Source organism: Condylura cristata, unplaced genomic scaffold, assembly GCF_000260355.1.
Source record: "Condylura cristata isolate star-nosed mole 26May11 unplaced genomic scaffold, ConCri1.0 scaffold00018, whole genome shotgun sequence".
Classification (NCBI taxonomy): Eukaryota; Metazoa; Chordata; class Mammalia; order Eulipotyphla; family Talpidae; genus Condylura; species Condylura cristata.
The window spans coordinates 38,088,086-38,108,396 of record NW_004567119.1 but is presented as its reverse complement, the minus strand read 5'-3'; the positions used below and the strand labels follow the sequence as shown (position 1 = coordinate 38,108,396).

The following is a 20,311-nucleotide window of genomic DNA, read 5'->3' as shown; positions in this document are numbered from 1 at the left end:
CCTGGCATCACCCACCTGCCGTGATACAGGGAACAGTGGCTTTTAGACAAACACCGGCATCCTGAAGGGTGGTTTTCTCATTCTTGAATCTAGTTTAGGTTCAATCCAGATTAAATCCCGCAGGGAAATGAAACTGCCCCAAGAATGTATTTTACATCCCATCCTAGGCCCTTTACACCAAGGCTTCATTATAAGCTGGGTTACGACACTGATACAGCACAGGAAGGCACAGTCGCACCCCAGCCAGAGCTCGTCTACTCGGCAAACGGCCTCTGTGTGGCTCCAGGATGAGCCATGAATGGGATGGAGCCCATCTTCCTGTTCCAAGCTTCAGACATTGTTCCTGGCAAGACACCTTCTCTGGATACCCTCACCTGAAGATCAATCTGGTAGAGGGGGTCCTTCAGGGCGTCGGGGTCATCTTCCTCATCGTCCTCGTAGTAATCCTCCTCTGTCAGACACAGCCAACACAGGCAGGTCAGGGCAGGGCCCCTACTAGCCCAGGCAGTGGGTGGCACCACACGGCTGAGGCAGAAGGGCTTTCAAGTCCAAGAATGGGACGCCCCATTCTTGGTTGGCAGCGTGCAAGGAAAAGGTGTTTACCATGGCTGTCCTCTTCTCGAATTGCTTACCATATTTACTTGTAGCAAGAATGTCAGACAGGAGCTGGCCAGCCAAACCATCTTCTTCCTCATCTTCCTCCTCCTGGTCCTCCCACATGTCATTGGAGTCATCTACTTGGAGATGAGAAGCAGCTGGAGACACTCACGCACTCTCCCTCCCCAAGTGCAAACAGGCCAGAATGGAAGGCCCCAAGGGTTTCTGCAACATGGCCTGTAGTCCCCAGGGGGAGAGAGCCAAGGATGGCCAAACCGTCCCAATAAGTCTGAATGGAAGAACCAAGAGAGTGGTCTGTGGAGAGAGAAAAGACTGAGAAGCTCTTGAGAAAAATGAAACTGAATCGGGAAGAGCTCAAGTAGCTAGTCTCCTGGCTGCCTCCCATCCAGTTTCTGTAAGATCTCATGAGGCCAACCTGAAAGTCAGCTCTTTAGGTGTTCAGCAGTGCCAGCCAGAGTAGGCAAGCTTATGGCATTAAAAAGAAAAAACTAAAATGGGCCTCCCTGGTGATGAAAGGGGGGTTAGTTCTCAGCAGCTATCAGCTGCCACTGCAGCATGAGTGTGATCCCTGGCCAGGGAGCTGACGCACATGGCTCAGCAGACCTCTCCTGACCCCACCCGCTGCTCCCCTCAGCAGTGTATTTCAGTGGAGCTGCCTGTCCTCCTCCCCACTCTGTTTCTGATGAATCCTCTCACCCTAGCCTCCACCACAGCTCTTATATGCATAAATAAATAAAATAAAGCTTAAGGGGAAAAAAAAGATCAACGACTTAATAAACCAAGCTAGTTATTTGAGAATCTATAACTTGATGGATAGGTAAAGTCTCCCAGGAGAAGGGCCTGGTGCACCTTGACTCCACTCCGCAGGAGCGGCCTGGCGAGCGGCGTTGGCCTCCATGACGTTGGAGAGCTCGTTGATGATCAGCTTGAGGATCTTGACCAGTAGAGGAATGTTGGTCCAGCGCTCAGGGTCTGTAAGGGAAAAGCAAGGTTTCAAGTCAGGTTGTCAATGGGCTCGCTTCTGGCAATGTCCCTTGTCCCCTGCAGTGCCACTCACCATCCCTCAGGCTTTTCACCATCCCAGACCATATCCAGCCACCAAAGAACGATTTAAAGTTAAATTACTTCATTCCGCTTGTTGTTAAGAGTTCAGATTAGGAGAGATAAGAGAGTTCAGGAATTAAAGGAGGTAGGTTTTTGCCAGGCATAAAGCTCAGAAACCAAGAGCCACACAGAGCACAGCACTCCGGTCCCCGCGACCTGCAGTTGGAGACGGCACGGGTGATTGTGAACTTCCAGGGGGACGTCAGCTCTGCACGCTCCACCTACGCATGACCGGAGCCAAGGCCAGAGGCAAGCCAGCCACCGAGACACGCCACAAGCGGCCACCCAAGACCCAAAATGAAGCTGGACGCCGAGACTCGTTTCATGAGTCGCGCAAGAGGAAGGAAGCATGTGTTCTGAGTCAATGTTTACCTACAGTTCCCGGCTGCTGCTTATCGCAGCCACTGCTAACAACGGTGCTTGGACAAGGCGGATGACAGCGCATCCCTGCCCCCCTCCCAGGTATCCTCAGCTCCCAGGGAGCGGGTGGAGGGGTAGCAGCATCACCCACTTTTGGCTGACTTGGAGCGGGTGCGGATGCCCTCGTCCATGCTGTAGATCTCCTCTCCCTTCACACGGATGTCCTGTAGCCGCTTGTCGTCTGCATTGATGCCATGCTGGAGCAGCTTACACAGCGCCACAGAGCTGGCAAGGAAGAGCCAAAATAGCTCAATCAGCTACCTGCACACAGCTCACTTCAAACAGATAAGCAATTATGTCCTAAGATTCTTCGATGGTGAAAATTCTGTTCATGACAAATTGGGGGAGTTAAGAGTTCAGCTGAAATTGGGATCAGCGTTCAAAGAGGTCTAATGAGACCTGTTCTCGGAGAGAGTGCAACTACAGGGTGGGCGAGCAGCACCACAGCACCCCACTGGATGGGGCACATGGGCAGTAAGAACCACTGGGCCAGAAGTTCCAGCAGAGAAGGCCGGGGTTAGAAAGAGAGGTTGTGCCAAGCAGCCACTGGGCTGGGCACAGGCTGTGGCCGTAGAGGATTTCTCAGCAGAGATCAGAAATAAATGGTCCGTCAGGGAATTTCAGAGTGGCAGCTACTTAGGTCTACAGATTAGCAATTAAGAAATCCAAAGGACAAATTGTTACATCAAACAAAAATCCACAAAGCCAGCCCAGGACAGGAGAAAGGCAACAGTCTGAATGCCAAGAGAAGAACGACCAAGTCTTACCTGACTTTGCCTTCGTACTGTCCGTAGAAAAGATGCTGCCGGCTTGTCCACTCGGCCATCACAAACTCCAGGGCAGGCTTGCCGGTGGGGCCGGGCAGGCTGCACAAGAACTCTAAGAGGGGCTCAAGCTGCGTGTGCACCAGATGCGCAAACACCATGATCAGAGACTAGGAGGGAACGAGAAGCACGCGTGCTTCAGGGGAATGAACTATAGGTGAGGGAGACTGGAGGCCAGTCAAGAAATGTGAACTTCGGAGATTTCCCGTTAACGTTTCTTGGGACCAAATACATTTTACTGCACTGCTTCTCTACTAGGACAGCAAGGGAATAAAACAACGCAGGAGCAAGCCAGTGCCTTCCCTTTCTACCCCACCCAGGGTGGACAGGCCCCACCACGGCATGACACTGAGCGGCATGACACTCTCACCTGCATGACACTGAGCGTCTCCGCCTGCTGCATCTTACTGAGGATGGCGCGGAGAATCTGGTCCAGGTTCTCCCCCAGCTCCCGCCCTGCCTTGGAGATGAGGGTGGAGACGAGGCGGCCCACAAAGGCTGCAGTGAACTCTGAGGTGCGGGGGTCCAGGAGCTGGCTCACCACTTGCATCACGTACCACAGGCCGTTGTGGCCCTGCTCGTCATGCCACTGGGCTACCTGCTCCAGCGTCACGGACACATAGGCCCGCAGGCACTCTCCACCATTCTGGGGAGACAGGGGTGGCAGGTGACATGAGTGCCAGGTGACAGTGGCCAGGAAGCTTTCTATCGGTATGGGTAGATGGTATCCTTAGAAGCCTCTGTCACGTAAGAGCAGTGAGCCCACTGGGTCAGCGCTGGGCTTGTCCATGGTGTCAGTCTCTGGTGACCAGTAACCTGTCAGCTACGTCAACAATGTCCAGTTTTGATTTACAAAGGACAATGGCCAAGTAGACTGCTTTAATTGTAAGTATTTATTCTGGTTAGCTATTCTGGCTATTTTAGAACCTAGAAAGTAGGTACTGGAAATATATCTAAAACAGAGCAGTTAACTGGTGGTGCTGCAAGTCTTTATAGGAATAAAGAGAGTCCTATACAAGCCACCACTCGCCTCGAGATTTCCAAAGGCCTATTACTTTGCTGCCTTATTAACCATAAGAAACATCCAAGACCTTTTTTACAGCCCCAAGTCTTTGTGTCTGAAGTCACTTCTACAACAGCAATACCCAGATGAGGAGGGGGAGGATGCCTGGCATCCACACTCTTTAAAATGACTCCAAAGTTTCGTTTTTGTAGTCTAACCCTTCCTGGGTCCTTTGGGTACACGTGGATCTGAAACTCACATCTCAGAAGCATGCACCTGTCAGGTTTCTCAGCCCTCAACTACAAGCCCATGGCAGGGAGGTGCCTTCCCTTTTCAGCCACCACGGCCCCAGATACCTGCATGGTGGCGTTGTCATCCGTATGTAGTGTGCACTGCGCCACGGCAGGGAAAGCCTGGCAGATGAGGAGCTGGGAGAGGGGAGGCTTGGTGTTCCGCACTACGGTGGTCAGGATATCAATGGCTGTCTGAAGGAGAGAAGAACAGGGCTGAACTATTCAGGGTGGGGGGTGAGGAGTAGCTAAGTTAAGATCTGACTAGGAAGACAGAACAGTTACCCGGAGAAAAATCATTAATGAAAGGCAAGTCTCTGAAAGAGAAGTAGACAGCAGACCGAGCTTGCAGCATCTTCAGATAGCTTTGGCTTCACCAGCCATGGAGACAGGCAGTGGATGGCAGGTGGCGAGGTAGCTGGTGACATGTTAGTGGTGCCATGAGGGCACTCTGTCCAATTCACTAAGGGCACCCTGGCATTACTCACTGTCCAAACTGGCAGAAGAGCCCGGTAGATCACGCCATCTCTAACGTTACTAGTTTCCCATCAGCTGTAGTACACACACCCCTCCCCCATGACAGCCACTTACCGCACAGAGCCCTGCAGGGATCTTGTCTGCTGGGGCCTGCATTATGCTGACCAGCGTGGGAATCAGTCTCATCTGCATCGGGCCCTGACACGCTTCAATCTGGGAGAGCTCCTTGAAGATGTCCTGAGCCAGCGAAGCAACAACTGGATCTGAAGTGGGGAAGGCAACACAAATGCCCTACTGAGCATCTGTATGAGCTTCCAGCCCAGGGACTGCTGTTGGGCGCTAACCCACCACAGTTCCTTCTGCTTTGATTTCATATCACATACCCAAGCCAGACTGAGGTCACATGAATAATCTGAAAGAACAGAGGCACTAAATCCCTAAAAGGCACAATATGCACACTTTCCTTAAGGCATAGGCTAGTCAGTAATAGCTACGCCTAAAATAGTACTTGACTCTTCTTCTGGGGTAAAACTTTTAATGTTTTCATTCTTAGAAATCTGGATTTTATAAAACCAAAAGTTTAAGGGGGAAAAAAGGCAACTGATACTTTGTTAAGACACTTTCAAAAATTGCCCCCAGGTTCTTACAAGAATGATGGACATAGAACACTGCCAGGGCCATTTCCAGGGTCAGAATAAAACCTTGAGCAAGCAGAGCCTTGTGGACAAAGAACTTCAGCATGACCTACTTAACCTATGTAAGAAAAACATCCCCCTTTTTCTATCATGAGAACAAATATGCAGTGTGTAGTGTACCAACAGGTTTTAAAAGGTCTCTGTAGCATTTTTTTGTAATAAGAAAAAAAAAAAAAAGAGGCAACAATCTAGATGTCCATTAACGGAACGGGTAAATAAATCACAGCATGGCCATTCTAAGGAATACCATATCACGGCTGCAAAGAAAATACAGTCACAAGTGCAACGTGGCAAGTTTTCCAGGAGAATTTTTTTTCCTCTAAGAGAATTTTTAAGTGGGAAAAAAAATTTGAGAGATTGTCTAACCCATTCTCTATATCCTCCTAAATGTCAGTACTGGTGCTCCCTCTTTAAAATAAATAGCTTCAAAATTTTTTCTTATAATTAATCATTAAGAATACATATATATATATATATCCCAGAAGAACTTACAATACAGAAGAGAATTAAAGAAAATGCAAACACTACTACCTAAAGATAACCAACCGCCCACACCATTTTGATGTATTTCCATGGGCATTTTTCTATATACAAATCTATATATGCATCCTTTTCTAAAACAAATCCAAAACTTTTGGGAAAACTCTTAATTTATTATAAGATGAGCACTTTGTCATGACTTTAAATATTTTTTTTGAAGTCTGATTTTTTAATGGCGACAAAGTATTTTGTTTTACTGATATATTTAATTTTTTTCTTTCCACACTTCTGCTACTATAAAAACACACACACAAAATACCTTTGCTTGCAAACCTCTGCGTGTATCTCTTTCTTCAATGTCATTATCATTACTTTCTAAATTATAGTTCTAGGTGTTTTTCTTTTAGGAAGTTCTTGATTTAGCTGCTCAATTTCCTACTTTATCATCAAAGGTGTGAAATATGTCTCTTGTTAGTCTTTTATGCACTATCTTTTTTTCCAGTTTTGCATTAGGTAGTAAGCGTTCTAGGAATAGGTATTCTTTTAGTGCTGCTGTATCTATAGCACAATTCTACTCTTTACTAACGCAAAGTCACATTCTTCATGATGCTTCAGACCACCAGATTTAGGGAACCTCGCATCAGCCACCACCTTGTCCTCAGTGCCCCTCGTCGAGGACTCCCTGGCTGGCATACCGTTACTGTACTTTAGGAAAATGGCGATGGTGAAGGGGCAGATTTTGCTTTCCATGTTTGCTGTGAATTCTGGGTCTACTGTACAAACGATGCACAAGGTCTCCATCACCAGGTTGAGGACCTCTGAGCTGAACTGGGCTGCTAGGTGAATCAAGCCGTCCAGGACGCTGGGGAGGAATGGCTGCAGCACGTGCGTGCTCTCAGAGACTTTCAGTTGGTCACAGTAACTAGAGAGACACAGAGGAGACAGAATCACTCACAAGCAGATCCCGCATGTGTGGTTTTCCCATCAACCGCACATGGCAGCTGGTATTTTAAATGCTTTATGAAGCTACAGCCAGAGTTGTTTTTTACATCTTCCTGTGCCCATTTCTATATTTTTCTAATTTATTTCTGCTTTTGTCTTTGCAACTTCCTTCCAAATTTCTTTCATATCTCCCCCGTTTAACTTTTGAACAAATCCTGTCATATTATTATATCTAACTGATTAACACATGATGTAAATACCTTGATTCCTCAGATTTTTAAAATTGTGATATATATTTCCACATTTTACAAATAGTGTTTTAAACATCTTTCAACACAACTGTTATTGAATAGGAGACTATTAGCTTCCACAATATAAAAATTTTACCTTTTGAGTTTTTCGCATCCTAAAATGAAATCAACGTACACATAAAACATTCCATGTGCACTTATACATTGGTGTACTATTTGTACAGTTTAACATTTTCTATGTATAATCTACCTTTTTTCTTTATCAATAAATATTTACTGGGTGCTGCTTATCATGTCCAATGGTATGTAATAGTTAAATATATTGTCTAGACAAGTCTTTACTTTTGGTTAGCTTCAAAGTGGCAAGAAACTAAATGTTTATAGAAACACTGTATCTGCATGTTAAAAGAAACTAGTTCAGACACAGGGCCCTCAACAGGTATTCAATAAATGATTTTTCTGGGCCTCCCTGTTGGCCAAGTGGTTAAGTAGCAGCAGCTATCAGCAGCCACTGCAGCAAGAGTTCAATCCCCAGCCAGGGAACTGATCCACAAGGCGTAGCAGACTTCTGTCCTGCTCACTGCTCCCATCAGCTGTATATTTCAGTCAGTTCATTTATGCTTGCTCCCTACTCTGTCTCTGGTGAATCCTCTCACCTCCATCTTTGGCCTGTACCCCAGTTCTTGTATGCATAAATAAGTAAATCTTTTAAAAAAATAAAATGATTTTTCTTAACTAGTGCTCCAGGAAGATGCCATCTATTCAGATTGTGGTTTCATGTCTCACAATATGACTTTTTTCTGGGGAATCTGTTTCTCAGAGTTTGGAAAGCACAATCTAGTTTAGTTTCCTATTATTATTAAAATAAAAACATCTTTGCAACTGAGATGGAAAAATATATAAAAATAAACTAATATAAAAAAATCTATATTGCATTTCTACTTCTATCTATCCAGATTTTATTTTAGAAAAACTAGTCTGACAGTTAAAATAACAGAGTGCCACAACGCAAGGCTGGAGGCATACAGATCAGTTAGGTGCCACTGCACCCATTCAGGCACGAGAGCTGAAAACCCAGCGAGGGGAGTAGCTTGGGGCCAGAGGGAGGAGGACAGGGGAGAGTAAGGAGCCAAGAGCCAGGACACACAGATCTGGGATCTGTGCCTTTATTAAAACTGAGAACATAAGGTCTTTAAGCACAGGTTTTCTATTTTTACTAAAACAGAATATGAACAACTAGGGCAGCTTTGGAGGAGGTGCTAATTTTCAGGAACCGAAGAGCTCCATTCTGGTACAGGGAGTAAGCAGTGTGATACCCCAATGTGGGGCTCTTGAGAAAGGCTGTATCAATACAACTGAATGTTGTCAGTACTTGTCAATCAGTCTCTTGTTTCAAGTGATTTAAGAAATTTGCAATGATACCTACACCACAAAATGGAGGAATAAATTAAATTTGAGTAAGGCAAAAGAAAGGTCACTAGTGACATTAAAAAGAAGCGTTTCAGTGATGTAATAAGTAAGCCAGATTGTAACTAGATAGAAATCTGAGCAAGGAAATGATCAAATGGAGAGTCTTGGCTGTGAGGAACCACGAGAATTCCTTCACAGGGCAGTTCTTATTTAACTGGGCTCCACAGGGGCTTTAAGAGAATCAGTCTTTAGCATAGCATATAAAGTTCTGTGAACATATGAGTGTCCATTTTCCAGGCAAGCATGTTCATAGCTTTAGTTACCTTCCTAGAGAGATGTTATACCTTTCACGAAAATATAGTGTATGTAGTCAGAGACTTGAACATTTCTACAAAACTTTTCCCTTCATACTATATGTGGGCTTGCATGCCAAGTTAGAGAGTATGGATTAGATTTTGGAAGTCAGTGTATCTCCAATACTGTTTTTTACGAATTACTTATAATATTTCATTTTTTCTAATTAGAAATGTAATAGGAACGTGTGAACAAATCATCCATACTTTTCAAGTTTTCAGCTTTAGAGGTATAACTGACTTATAGAAAATTATACATTTAAAGTGCACACTGTGGTGATCTGATATAGCTACACATTATAAAAGAACTACCCACCCCATCTATTTGATTATCACATCTGGGACCTCACATTTTCTCTTTTATGGGGAAGTGGTGTGGTGAGGATATTTAAATTCTATTTTCTTAGCAGATTGCAACTATATAATATAGCACTATTAACTACAGTCACTGTTTTACATTAGCTCCTCAGCTCTTCTTCATCTCATAAATGAGTGTACTGTACTCTTTTACCAATCTCTTCCTACTTCCCCCACACGCCAGCAACTATTTTTCAAATTAAATCTTTTTAGCACAATATCCCGAAAGTCCATCCATGCTGTCACAGTGGCAGGGTTTCCTTCTTTCTCAGTTGAATAATACTGAATTGTACGTGTGCGCACACACGCACACACACACACACACACACACACCAACCATCTTCTTTATCCACTCACCCACTGAGGGACATGTTGCATGTGTACCATACATACGGTTATGTGAATAATGCTGCAATGAACTTGGGAGTACAAGTTTCGCCTTGTTTTGCCAATGCCCTATTTTCCTTTCCTTTGTACTTACAGGCATTTTCCCTTTAATAGTTTGTGTTCTGTCATTTCAATTTTATGAATGACCCACCTGACCAAAAGAAACCTAAAGAGGATTTCTACTTTTACAACAAAAAAGTGAAAATAGTAGTCAGTGTTTGCTTTGCAGTGAGACAACCAGTCGCAAGCACACAACCCTAACAGCATGAAGGGCACACCAAGCACCTTCCACAGGAACCACATAGGCCAAGTACTTACATCGTTATGGCTCTTACTGTCTGTTAGGGTTTTGTATGATTTTTATAGGCTACTTTTAGGTGTGGGGAGGCTAGAAAATGTCCTTTTATATCTTAATGGTAATCGCTTCTTTGCTTTTTTGCCATTTTAGCCTATGAAAGGTTTTACGGGAATACTTTCAGATGTTGGGGACAACTATATATATAAGGGTGAGGCTACTGGATCATATGGTAGCTATTTTTAATTTTTTTCAGGAACCTCCATACTGTTTTTCACAGTGGCTATATCAACTTACAGTCCCACCAACAGTGCACAAATGTTTCATTTCTCCACATCCTCCTCAGCACTCATCTCTTAATTTCATGTGCCTGTCAGCTACTGGCATGCCTTCTGTGGAAAAGTGGCTATTCAGGCCCTCTGCTATTTCTTTAATTAGCTTGTTTTGTTAGCTATAAGTTCTTTATATTTTTTGAATATTATCCCCTTACCAGATATACGATTTGCGAATGTTTCACCTCACTGCCTTTTCATTTTGTTGATGGTTCCCTTTGCTACACTAAAGAATGGCATTTATTTATATTTGCTTTTATTGCCAAATCCAAAATATCACTGCCAAGACTGAGGTCCAAGACCTTAACTCCTTAGGTTTTCTTCAAAGAATTTCATGGTATCAAGTCTTATGTTCAAATCTCTAATCCATGTTGAGCTGACTTTTGTATATGGTGTTAGACAAGGGTCCAGTTTCCTTCTTCTGCGTATCGGGTGCCCATGGCCATTGCTGGGGAGGCTTTCCTTTCCTACTGTGTACTCTTGGTCAAAAGTTCTTTACAGGAGGGTTTATTTCTGGGTTCGCTGTTCTGTTCCACTGATTAATTTGTCTGGTTTAGGTTCACACCATGGTACTTTGATTACTAACGCTTTGTACTATAGTTTGAAATCAGGACGCATGATGCCTCTAAGTTTGTTCTTTCTCAAGATTGCTCTGGCAATTTGAAACATTTTGTCGTTCTATACAAATTTTAGGACTATTTTCCTAATTTTGTGCAAATATTCTGTGATAGGGATAGCAGTGAATCTATAGTTGGTCTTGGGTATTAAGGAGATTCTAATTATTAATTATTCTAATCCATGAACATAAGATTATCTTTCCTCGTATTCGTGTCTTTCAATTTCTTACATCAATGTTCTGTTCAGATGTCTCACCTCCTTGGTTAAATTTATTCTAAATAGCTTTTGGAATTGTTACTGTTTTTGACATAACTATAAAATGGATTTTTTTTTCTTTTTCAGATACTTCATTGTTGCTAGGAAATATAACTGATTTCTGTATGTTTAATTTACATCCGGAAGCTTCACTAAATCCATCTACCAGTTCTAACAGATTTTTCATGGAGTCTAGGATTTTCTTTATATAAGATCATATAATCTGCAGAGACCATTTTACTTCTCCCTATCGATTTTTTCTTTCTCTTTTTCCTCTAATTGCTCTGGTTAGGACTTCCACTACTAAGCTGAATGGAAGCAGTGGGAATGGGCACTTTTGTTCTGTTCTTAGAAAAGTTTTCAGTGTCATTGCTGAACATAATGTTAGCTATTGATGGGCTATGTATACCTTTCATTATGTTGTGGTACATTCTTTCTATATCCAACTTACTAGTCTTTATCATGAAAAGATATTGAATTTTGTCAAAAGCCTTTCAGCATCTATTGGGATCAACTATCTTTTATCTTTCTTTCTATTCATGTGGTGTGTCATTTTATTGTGTACATACGTTGAACTATACTTGCATCTTGGGTTGGTTGACTGATTCAATTTTATCTTTTCAAAAACTAGCTTAAGTTTGTTGATATTTTTTACTGTTTTCCTGGTCTCTAATTTTGTTTTTCTATTTGTATTGACAGTTCTTGAGACATAAAGTTGGATTGTTTGAGATCTTTCTTTTGCTTAATGTAGATGCTTAGTTCTATAAATTTCCTTCTTAGAAATCATTCTGCTGCATACCGTTGGCTTTTAGTATGTTGTGTTTCCACTTTTGCTTTTTTCAAGATTTTTTTTTCTCCTTAAACCCACTGGTTGTTCAGGAGTGGTGTTTAATTTCTACATATTTATGAATTTTCTATTATTGTTCCTTTTGTGGTAGCATGTTGCCTTGATTTCTTTTCCTGTGTTTCTTCCTTGCACTGCTGTCTTCACCTCTGAAGTAGCAGCCACCTCCTGTGGTCTTTACTGCCTGACCTCTTCCAAGTGTCAAGTTCCAGACTTTTGCGCTCCAACCATTTACTGGAACTGTCTACCAGACTCCTGGGCTTCCACACAGGCCCCACTGTGGTTGACTGTCTGTATCAGTGCCAGGGGCACCTGGATCACACCTAAGAGGGCTGGAGATGGTTCATGTACTCACTACATTAGGGTCCCAACTACTCCTACTGCCACTTGGTGGCAGAGCCTACTCTGGGGTCTCCTGGCATGTGATGGTGTTGACAGCTCCCAAGCCAAGCAGGGCCGTCATGAAGCCACTCAGGGGATGGAGCTGTGTCAGAAAGCACAGCCAGGAGCCTGGTCAGCAAGCAGCTGCGAGGCTTGTGCTTAATACAGTGCTCCTTGCTGTGAGCCCACACAGGTGCTGCGATCTTCTGCCTGGGTCTCTACCTCCTGAAAAGCACTTTTGTACCCAAATGGATACCAAGCTATATTGGTTGAGTGAGGGCTGTGAGCAAGGGATGTCTCTCTGGTCATCTTGCTGACATCGGTCCCTCGTAATGTTTTATAAGACTATATATAAGAACAATGGCATCTCAATCTCTGCTTCAAAAGGTAAGCCAGTGCAGAGAAACAGAAGATGAATTTTGTCTTTAGGAGTTTGAGGATTAAATCAAGACCCTTAAGTTTACATTATTCTTTAAAACAACGCCCCTCCGAATCTGGGTAGAACTATAAATACACAGCTGCCCCCACCCATTTGTACGCAGCTGTGAAAGAGAAGAGCAGTGTTCCCAGTCACACTACACCAGGGCTGGCTGCTGACACAGAAGCAGGCGGCCAACAAGATGACCAGCGCTCTAATCCTGCTGTTACAGCTTTTCATGCACAACCCTCTGTAGCCGTAAATACCCTGTGTTACTTTCCTTGTGGTTCCTCACAGAGTTGGCCTAGATGACTCAGAACTGTAGTGATTTTAAAAGGACTGGGGAGCAAAAAGGAACAAGGTATCACTGGCACTCACAGAAGTCATCTTCCTGGTCTAGGTTCATTCTGCAGATCGTTATCAGAAATTTCCAAGCAACATAATCCTTTGGACACTACTATGTTTGGGGACATCTAATCTGAGTAATTTTTCTTTCTAAAGATTTATTTATTTATGCATACAAGAACCGGGGTACAGGCCAGAGGTGCAGGGGATAAGAGGGTTCACTAGAGACAGAGTGGGGAGCAGAACAGGCAGATGTACTGAAATACACTGCTGAGGGGAGCAGTATATACTTTTATAAGAGTAAAATATGTGACCTGTGGTACTGAAACATTTTCCCAGATTAACTCCTGGGCGAGACATGAGAGGTCTGCTGCGCCATGTGGGTCAGCTCCCTGGCTAGGGATGGAACTTGTGCTGCAGGGGCTGCGGACAGTTTCATGGTGCTGTACTTTAACATGGTGCACCACTAGGGAGGCTCTGAGTAATTTTTCTTAAAACAATTTTTATATTCGTTAGGTTGCATACTTACCCCCAGATGGCTCTCACAGCAGAAATTCGAACTGAAGGGGGTTGTGTCTCGTGAAGACCACTAACTGTTGCCTGTAGGAACTGTTGGATCAATTCAGGGGACATAGCAACGGTGAATCGACTGGCAGCCCAAAGTGCCCGGCCCAAGAGGAAAGGAGACACTGGGAGAAAAGAAGAGCAGTTAGAGGCTGGACAACCGAAGTTCCTGTTACCTACCCTTCTTCCTTCCCACCCCCATCTGTCGGCTGTCACAGTAACTTAATACTACATAGTATATGTGTGCATACAATTTAATGTGTGCACAAAACTTATGTGTATATAAAATTGAGCAATAATAATACTGCGTAGTGTATGTGTGTATAAAATTTTATAACTGAGAGAAAAGTACAATTTGGTAAGAGTAAAATATGTGACCTGTGGTACCGAAACATTTTCCCAGATTAACTTTTATTTGAAAAATAGATTTGTGTATTCTTAGATTTAAAAGACTCACTACTCCATTCCCACCTCTACTTTTCATTACTCCTTTCCTGCGTTATTCTTTAAGTCTGCTGAATGCCTTCATTGTTAAGTTTTTTGCACCCTTTGAACCATTATCGGAACATTAAATTACAGCTTTGTCATTCCTTTATTTGTCAGTGAACGAACTTCAGTCCATCAAATGCATGCCACATGAATGGCTATGGCATTCAAGGCCGCTCCATCTGCGCTTCAAGCATTACCTGTGACTCTTCTCTGGCTTTCCAAATTCAACATGCAATAGGTCTTCCCAAACACTCACATCGTAATTACCACTCCTTGCTTTGTTTATACTGTGAGTTAATACACTGCCTCCCCTCCTTGCACTACCTAACCCATGTCTTGGGGAGAAGTAATCATAATCATTTCTGTGTCACTACAATCCGTTAGTTTAAGTTTTCATCCATGTGATAAATTTTGCTTAATATTCCAGCCACTGGCATACGGACTATTACCCCTTGCCCACTATAAGCTGCTTGAGGGCAGAGACTATACTTATTCAGCCTGTGATAAGGGTTAACTTAAGTTACAGTACAGTTAAGTATTCAGTTGATAGGAACTGCTAAACAGAACGTAACTTTAACAGTCAAATAATTGCATACTAGCCTATATAATATAAAACAGCAGGTTTTTTTTTCCTTTAACTAAGGTTAACTCTGGTTTACAATGCTGTATATGATTTAGGGGATAGGTTCACACCTCTTCAGATCCATGCCTTCACACCCCCCCCAGTATCAGAGTTCTTTAGCCTTTATCCCTGGGCCCCTCCACATTCAGTGATCTCAATCTTGTAGTCATATTCTAGGGTTTGTTTTGGCCACTTTGCAAAGTATAGTCCAAGGACTCCAGGGAGTCCCAAAAGGGAAAACTACTTTCACTATAATATCAATACGGGTATTAGTTGTCTTTTCCACTCTCATCCTTCCTCGAGTCACAAGGAGTTTTCTAAAGGTTACAGCATGGGCAGCACCAGGGTTCTGACAAATAAGTGTCAAAGATACTTGCATTCATTGTATTTTAAAAATACAATTTGTAAAGATACAAATTCTTAGTTTTAATTGCCAATATATTAAATATTGGTACTTAAAACTCATAGAAAAGTATCTCTGGGATCCCTGACAATTTTCAAGGGTAAGACCAAAGAGTCTGAAAATGGCTGGTATAGAAAAACCTTTAGCTATAAGCAGGATAATAAGAGCCACACATGAAATCCTTCCCCAGTCTAAATATTTAATATTCTCAAATCTCCATGAATTTTTGAAGATTTTTTGATAGGCAAATTCCTTAAGAAATATGTTAACGGATGTGTGAACTCTGAGCACTTTCTTTCAACGCATAATTTTGGAATGCCAATTACATAGAAGGCAGTGTGGGATACAAAGATATATAGAACTGATATCAACTCTCCGAGGACTTACACTATTCTAGTAGGAAAAGCAAACATACTAATTACAGTACAATACAGGATGTAGGAGAGGGTGAAAAGAATATTCCCAAGTGATCTGAACTCTGGAAGCTCAACCATCTTAATTCTATTTTTCAGAGAATGGAAGTGAAGGAGTGAGATATTCTATAACAAGTTAACTATCTAATCACAGGCTAGGTTTTCAAATGGCCTAAGCTGCGTCCAGGCAAGCCTATGAAGGAGAAGCAAGTCAATATATTGAGAATGGAGCAAACAATGGCAAATATCCATGACTTAAGTACTCAGGAAGCAAGGACAAAACAGGAAACAAAAACCATTTTATCCTGAAGGTGAGAATAAGGTCTAGCCTGGGCAGAAGCAATGTGGCAGAAAATGTCACAAAGAGAAAATAATGATTTTTAGCTACTGTTTTGCACTGCTGAAGAAATCAATAAAGAAATATGATAAGGCTATTTTATTTATTTATTTATTTAATTTTTAAAAGATTTATTTATTTGTGCATACAGAACTGGGGTACAGTCCAGAAGCTCAGGGGTGGCGAGATAATTAAACAGAGTGGGGAGCAGAACAGGCAGATGGACGAAGCACACTGCTGAGGGGAGCAGCGGGCAGGCCAGGAGAGGTTTGCCACGCCATGTGGTCACCTCCCGGGCAGGCGGGGATCGAACTCATGCTGCAGTGGCTTTAGTTTCTCAGTGCTGTGCTTTAACCTGCTGCACCACCAGGGAGGGCCAAGGCTATTTTTTTAAATAAGACAAGCAATTAATATGAACATAAGAGTGGAACATTTTAGTTATGTGGAGACTGGCTAAGAATGACTTTGAGAAAAATGATGGGAAACAGGAAGAACGAGACTGAAAATTACTGTCTGAGGGTATTCTGGATTTACTGAGAGCAGAATGAAGGTAACATGCTCAAGGCAGATCAACCAAATTTGCACTTCAATCAAATGCCAAAAACAGTTAAGAATGAGATGCTGATCTGGGAGGAAACATGGATGGCATGGAAGAATTATGGACTAGGCAGTATTAGCCTTTTTAATGTGAAAACTGAGTCAACATTTCTAGGCTGTTTTAGAGGCTCAGACGAGCCAACTCCAAGAAGACAAGAATTTCTGCTAAAGGACACACAAACAGTAGGCTTACTTATCTGCGGTGTTGTGATTTATAGGAAGTATGTATTTGGTCACTCAGATGACCAACATACATATTTTAATACATATTTGGTCTATATCTACAGTTTCTTGCCTCTTAGGTCTCCCAAAGTCTTGGCATTTCCTAAGTGTTGAGAGTATTAAAGGCTTCTTTAATGTTAATGAAGATGACCTAGAGAATGCCAGAGGATGGGCACAGGAAGCCAGGAAAACCAATATGAAGGAAGATTAGAGCTTTCAGAACCACCCCAGACCTCCTGTGAGGGAAGAGGGGCAACTGAGTCCAACTGCCAGCAGCCAATAAATTAACCATTTATGCCCCCCTAAAAATCCAAAATACAGCCCCCCTAAAAACCCAAAAGATGGGGGTGAAGGGGTTTCAATAGAAGCTTCCCAGACATCAAACACAGAAGGTCTGTGGGAGAATGGCGTGTGCAGAGGGTATGGAAGCTCCGTGTGCCTCTCCCTGCACATCTCTTCCAACTGGATGTTGATTCTTAATCTTTAGCATCCTCTGTAACAAACTGGTGATCTAGTGAATATTGGGTTTCCTGAATTCTTTGCCACTTTAGCAAAATTTATTGTACCTGAGAAGTGTCCTGGAAACCTCTGATTTATAGCCAGTTGGTCAGAAGCACAGATATTATCTGGGCTTGGGATAGGTGCCTAAAGTCAGAGGGGGTCATGGAACCACTGATGTGTACCTGGTTTGTGGCAGGCGTATGATGTGGAAGGTGACCTTGCAAGACAGAAACCTTAACCTGCGGTGTCCAAAAAGTGCTTAATGGTGTGAAGTGACTCCCACAGCTATATTGGAAACTGAGTCCAGGAATCTACATCACACTACCTAGGCAAACAATAAACCAGGTTGATGACAGGTAAAAAGATCTTCCAGAATCCTAGCACCGTGCTGAAACATATACCTGAGAGGTTGAGGTCTGCAAGGATGACGTTGGTCAGGAACCCATGCATGTCAAAATGGACCCTGCCGTTTTTCACACTGTCGGTGATTATGGACTTCACTGAGCCGAGGGCAAGCATGCATGCCTCGTGGATCTTCCACCTGCAGAAGGGACACCGAAATCTGGTAAGATACACTATAGAAGACAAAAAAGAGAAACATCTGAGGGAAGAAGAGTTAGAAAAGGACAATCTAGTACAATCAGACCCAAAAATGCCATTTTATTTTCCCTTCCAATCTAAACCTATAGTTAAGACCAATGAAATTTAGTAACAATTGTTTTCTAATTAAAAACAAAAGAAGTTTGGCAGTTCCTCAAAAATTAAAAACAGAACTACCAAATGATCCAGCAATTCTACTTCTAGATAATAACCTGAAAAACAAAAACACAAGTTCCAAAACATATGCTCATGCCCATATTGACTATAGCATTAATTACAATAGCCACAATATAGACCCTGAAGGTGTTGTGCCAAGTGAAGTAAGTTACACACAGACAGACAAAATCCCATATGATCTCACTTACATGTGCAATTAAAAAAAAAGACAGGGGCCCTCCCTGGTGGTGCAGCATGTTAAAGCACAGCACTTAGAAGCTAAAGCCACTTCAGCCTGAGTTCGATCCCCACCCCGGAGGTGACCACATGGCATGGCACACCTCTCTTGACCCGCTCGTTGCTCCCCTAAGGAGTGTACTTCATCAGTCGGGCTGTTCTGCTCTCCACTCTATCTCTGGTGAATCCTCTCACCATATATAAATATATCTTAAAAAAAAAAAAAAAAAAAAAGACAGACCAAGTTCATAGATGCAGAGATGAGCTCTGTTCTCTGTGGTTGCCACAAATGAGACTGGGGCCTGAGCAGAATCAGTGAAGGTGGTAAAAAGGCACCACTCCAATTATAATTAAGTCACATGTGCTCATGTACAGTATGGTGATCATTTTGTACAAAACTAAGATAATGTTGTATCCATTATAATTAAAAAAATGAACAAAACACAAAACCACTACCAATAAGCCTATTCTTTCAAGATTTTGTTAAAAGGGCGGAAAGAAAAGCATGTTAACCAGTTACTTTCAAACTAGAACTGCTTTAAGACAAGTGATTCCAAGTGAGGTGAGCCTCAGACGTAGTGCCCAGACACATGCCCAGGTAAAGGTCTGCTGCTCGTGCTTACCAGTGCTCAGCGCCGCTATTTTTGGTTTGTTCAGCTTCTTGTAAATGTCGAGTGGCTGCAGCAGCCAGAGCTGCAGCGCTCTCATTCTGGAAATCGGTGGCAACAGCCTAGGGAGAGAAGAGAGCCGCTAATAAATCACTGTGTGCCAATTAGACCCATTTTAACTACAAATTGAATTGCAAACAGAATGGCTCAAACTCTTTCACCTATACATGCTAAGCCCAAGTAAGTGGATTGACATGAACATTATTAGTTCAATCTCTAATGAAATTCAGGTAATAACTTTATTTCTGCAGTATTAGGCAAGGGAATGCTCCTGTTGGTTATTTTCAGTGGAATATATAAGCAAAGATAGATTCAGCTTTGGATGACAATAAATCAGGATATTTATTCTCTGGGAAACTGAGTATGGAAAAATGAGGATCATCTACTAACTCACACCAAGGGTGATCTTCATAGGCACCTTAGATATATTGCAGAATAACGAGAAGTGATTTACCAATAACAAGAACAAACCTCTGACCCAAAAGGCAGCAAGTGGCAGCCTCTTGACAGAACTTCAGCCTAGAGGTGATTTTATATTCGAGTCAGGGCCAAAGAAAATAGGAGCAGCTGTCTGGATGTTCATCTATCAGCAAGCTGAGCTTTTTTATTTTTATTTTTTAAAGTTTGCCAACCCCTGATCTGTGCTCTAGATTCTCACTGAAGAACAGATTACACGGAAATGTTCCTGACTCAACCATTTTTAGTCATAAGAACACTAAATCCTCTACACAACTTTAACATCTAATACTTACTTGTCTATCAGAACCAGTAGTAATGACTTAGGAAATCCTGAGGCCTTAAACTTTATGTGAGATGCTCCCCGATTACCCCCCAAAATATCTACAACAGAGTTGCCCAATAGCACTGCTCAGTTTGATTTAGATATCTAGAAGAAAAGCTCAAGTAACTGATTAGGATTATGGGGTTCAGTATCAAGGTAACCCTCTTACCAGCAATAGGTCTTGCGCTGCAATTCTAACCGTGTAGGAGAAAGTATCATCATCTTCATCCTCTACAAACTGTTGTGGGTTGGCTGTCCAAACTTTGATCTGAAAGGATTATGAAGTTGGGTCTTTGTGAGGCTGCCAACTGGGCTCCTATGATCTTTTATTTCACCAACAGACACAGAGACATTAACCTTTTGTTTAATTGTTAAATCTGTTTATCTTGAACAGAACTCTAGCCTTGGAAATCTTCTGGATGCAGAGCTTATATTTGATCAGGGTAAGCTGTAATGGTCATTGCTCTCTAGCAGACACAATTTTAGAACCTGGCGGGTGATGAGCTCTCTGTTAATGTCAATCAGGTATTTCTCTTGGACAGATCAATTTTCTGAATGTCAGATTGGTAGGACATTTAATGTGAAAATTATCAAATCCTACACTATTTATGTAAGGGATTGG

General features: G+C 42.5%; 1 protein-coding gene across 4 annotated transcripts in view; it reads right to left on the bottom strand.

The window, feature by feature from the left end:
* The window catches only part of IPO9 (importin 9), a 43,717-nt gene that overhangs the window by 4,224 nt on the left and 19,182 nt on the right, over positions 1–20,311 (bottom strand). For 3 of the 4 annotated variants that reach the window (XR_001145592.1, XM_004685499.2, XM_012726904.1), the window contains exons 11-23: positions 19,859–19,957; positions 18,864–18,970; positions 17,649–17,788; positions 13,629–13,788; positions 6,607–6,833; positions 4,851–4,999; positions 4,326–4,454; positions 3,337–3,612; positions 2,910–3,076; positions 2,234–2,367; positions 1,468–1,590; positions 633–734; positions 375–451 (exon numbers count right to left, since the gene is read on the bottom strand). Coding sequence is in view for 3 of the 4 variants with exons in the window: in XM_004685499.2 (XP_004685556.1) it covers positions 375–451; positions 633–734; positions 1,468–1,590; positions 2,234–2,367; positions 2,910–3,076; positions 3,337–3,612; positions 4,326–4,454; positions 4,851–4,999; positions 6,607–6,833; positions 13,629–13,788; positions 17,649–17,788; positions 18,864–18,970; positions 19,859–19,957 (1,890 nt within the window). In the remaining variant the exon portion in view is untranslated. The remainder of the gene's footprint in view (positions 1–374; positions 452–632; positions 735–1,467; positions 1,591–2,233; positions 2,368–2,909; positions 3,077–3,336; positions 3,613–4,325; positions 4,455–4,850; positions 5,000–6,606; positions 6,834–13,628; positions 13,789–17,648; positions 17,789–18,863; positions 18,971–19,858; positions 19,958–20,311) is intronic. The other variant, XM_012726902.1, reaches the window with a different exon arrangement.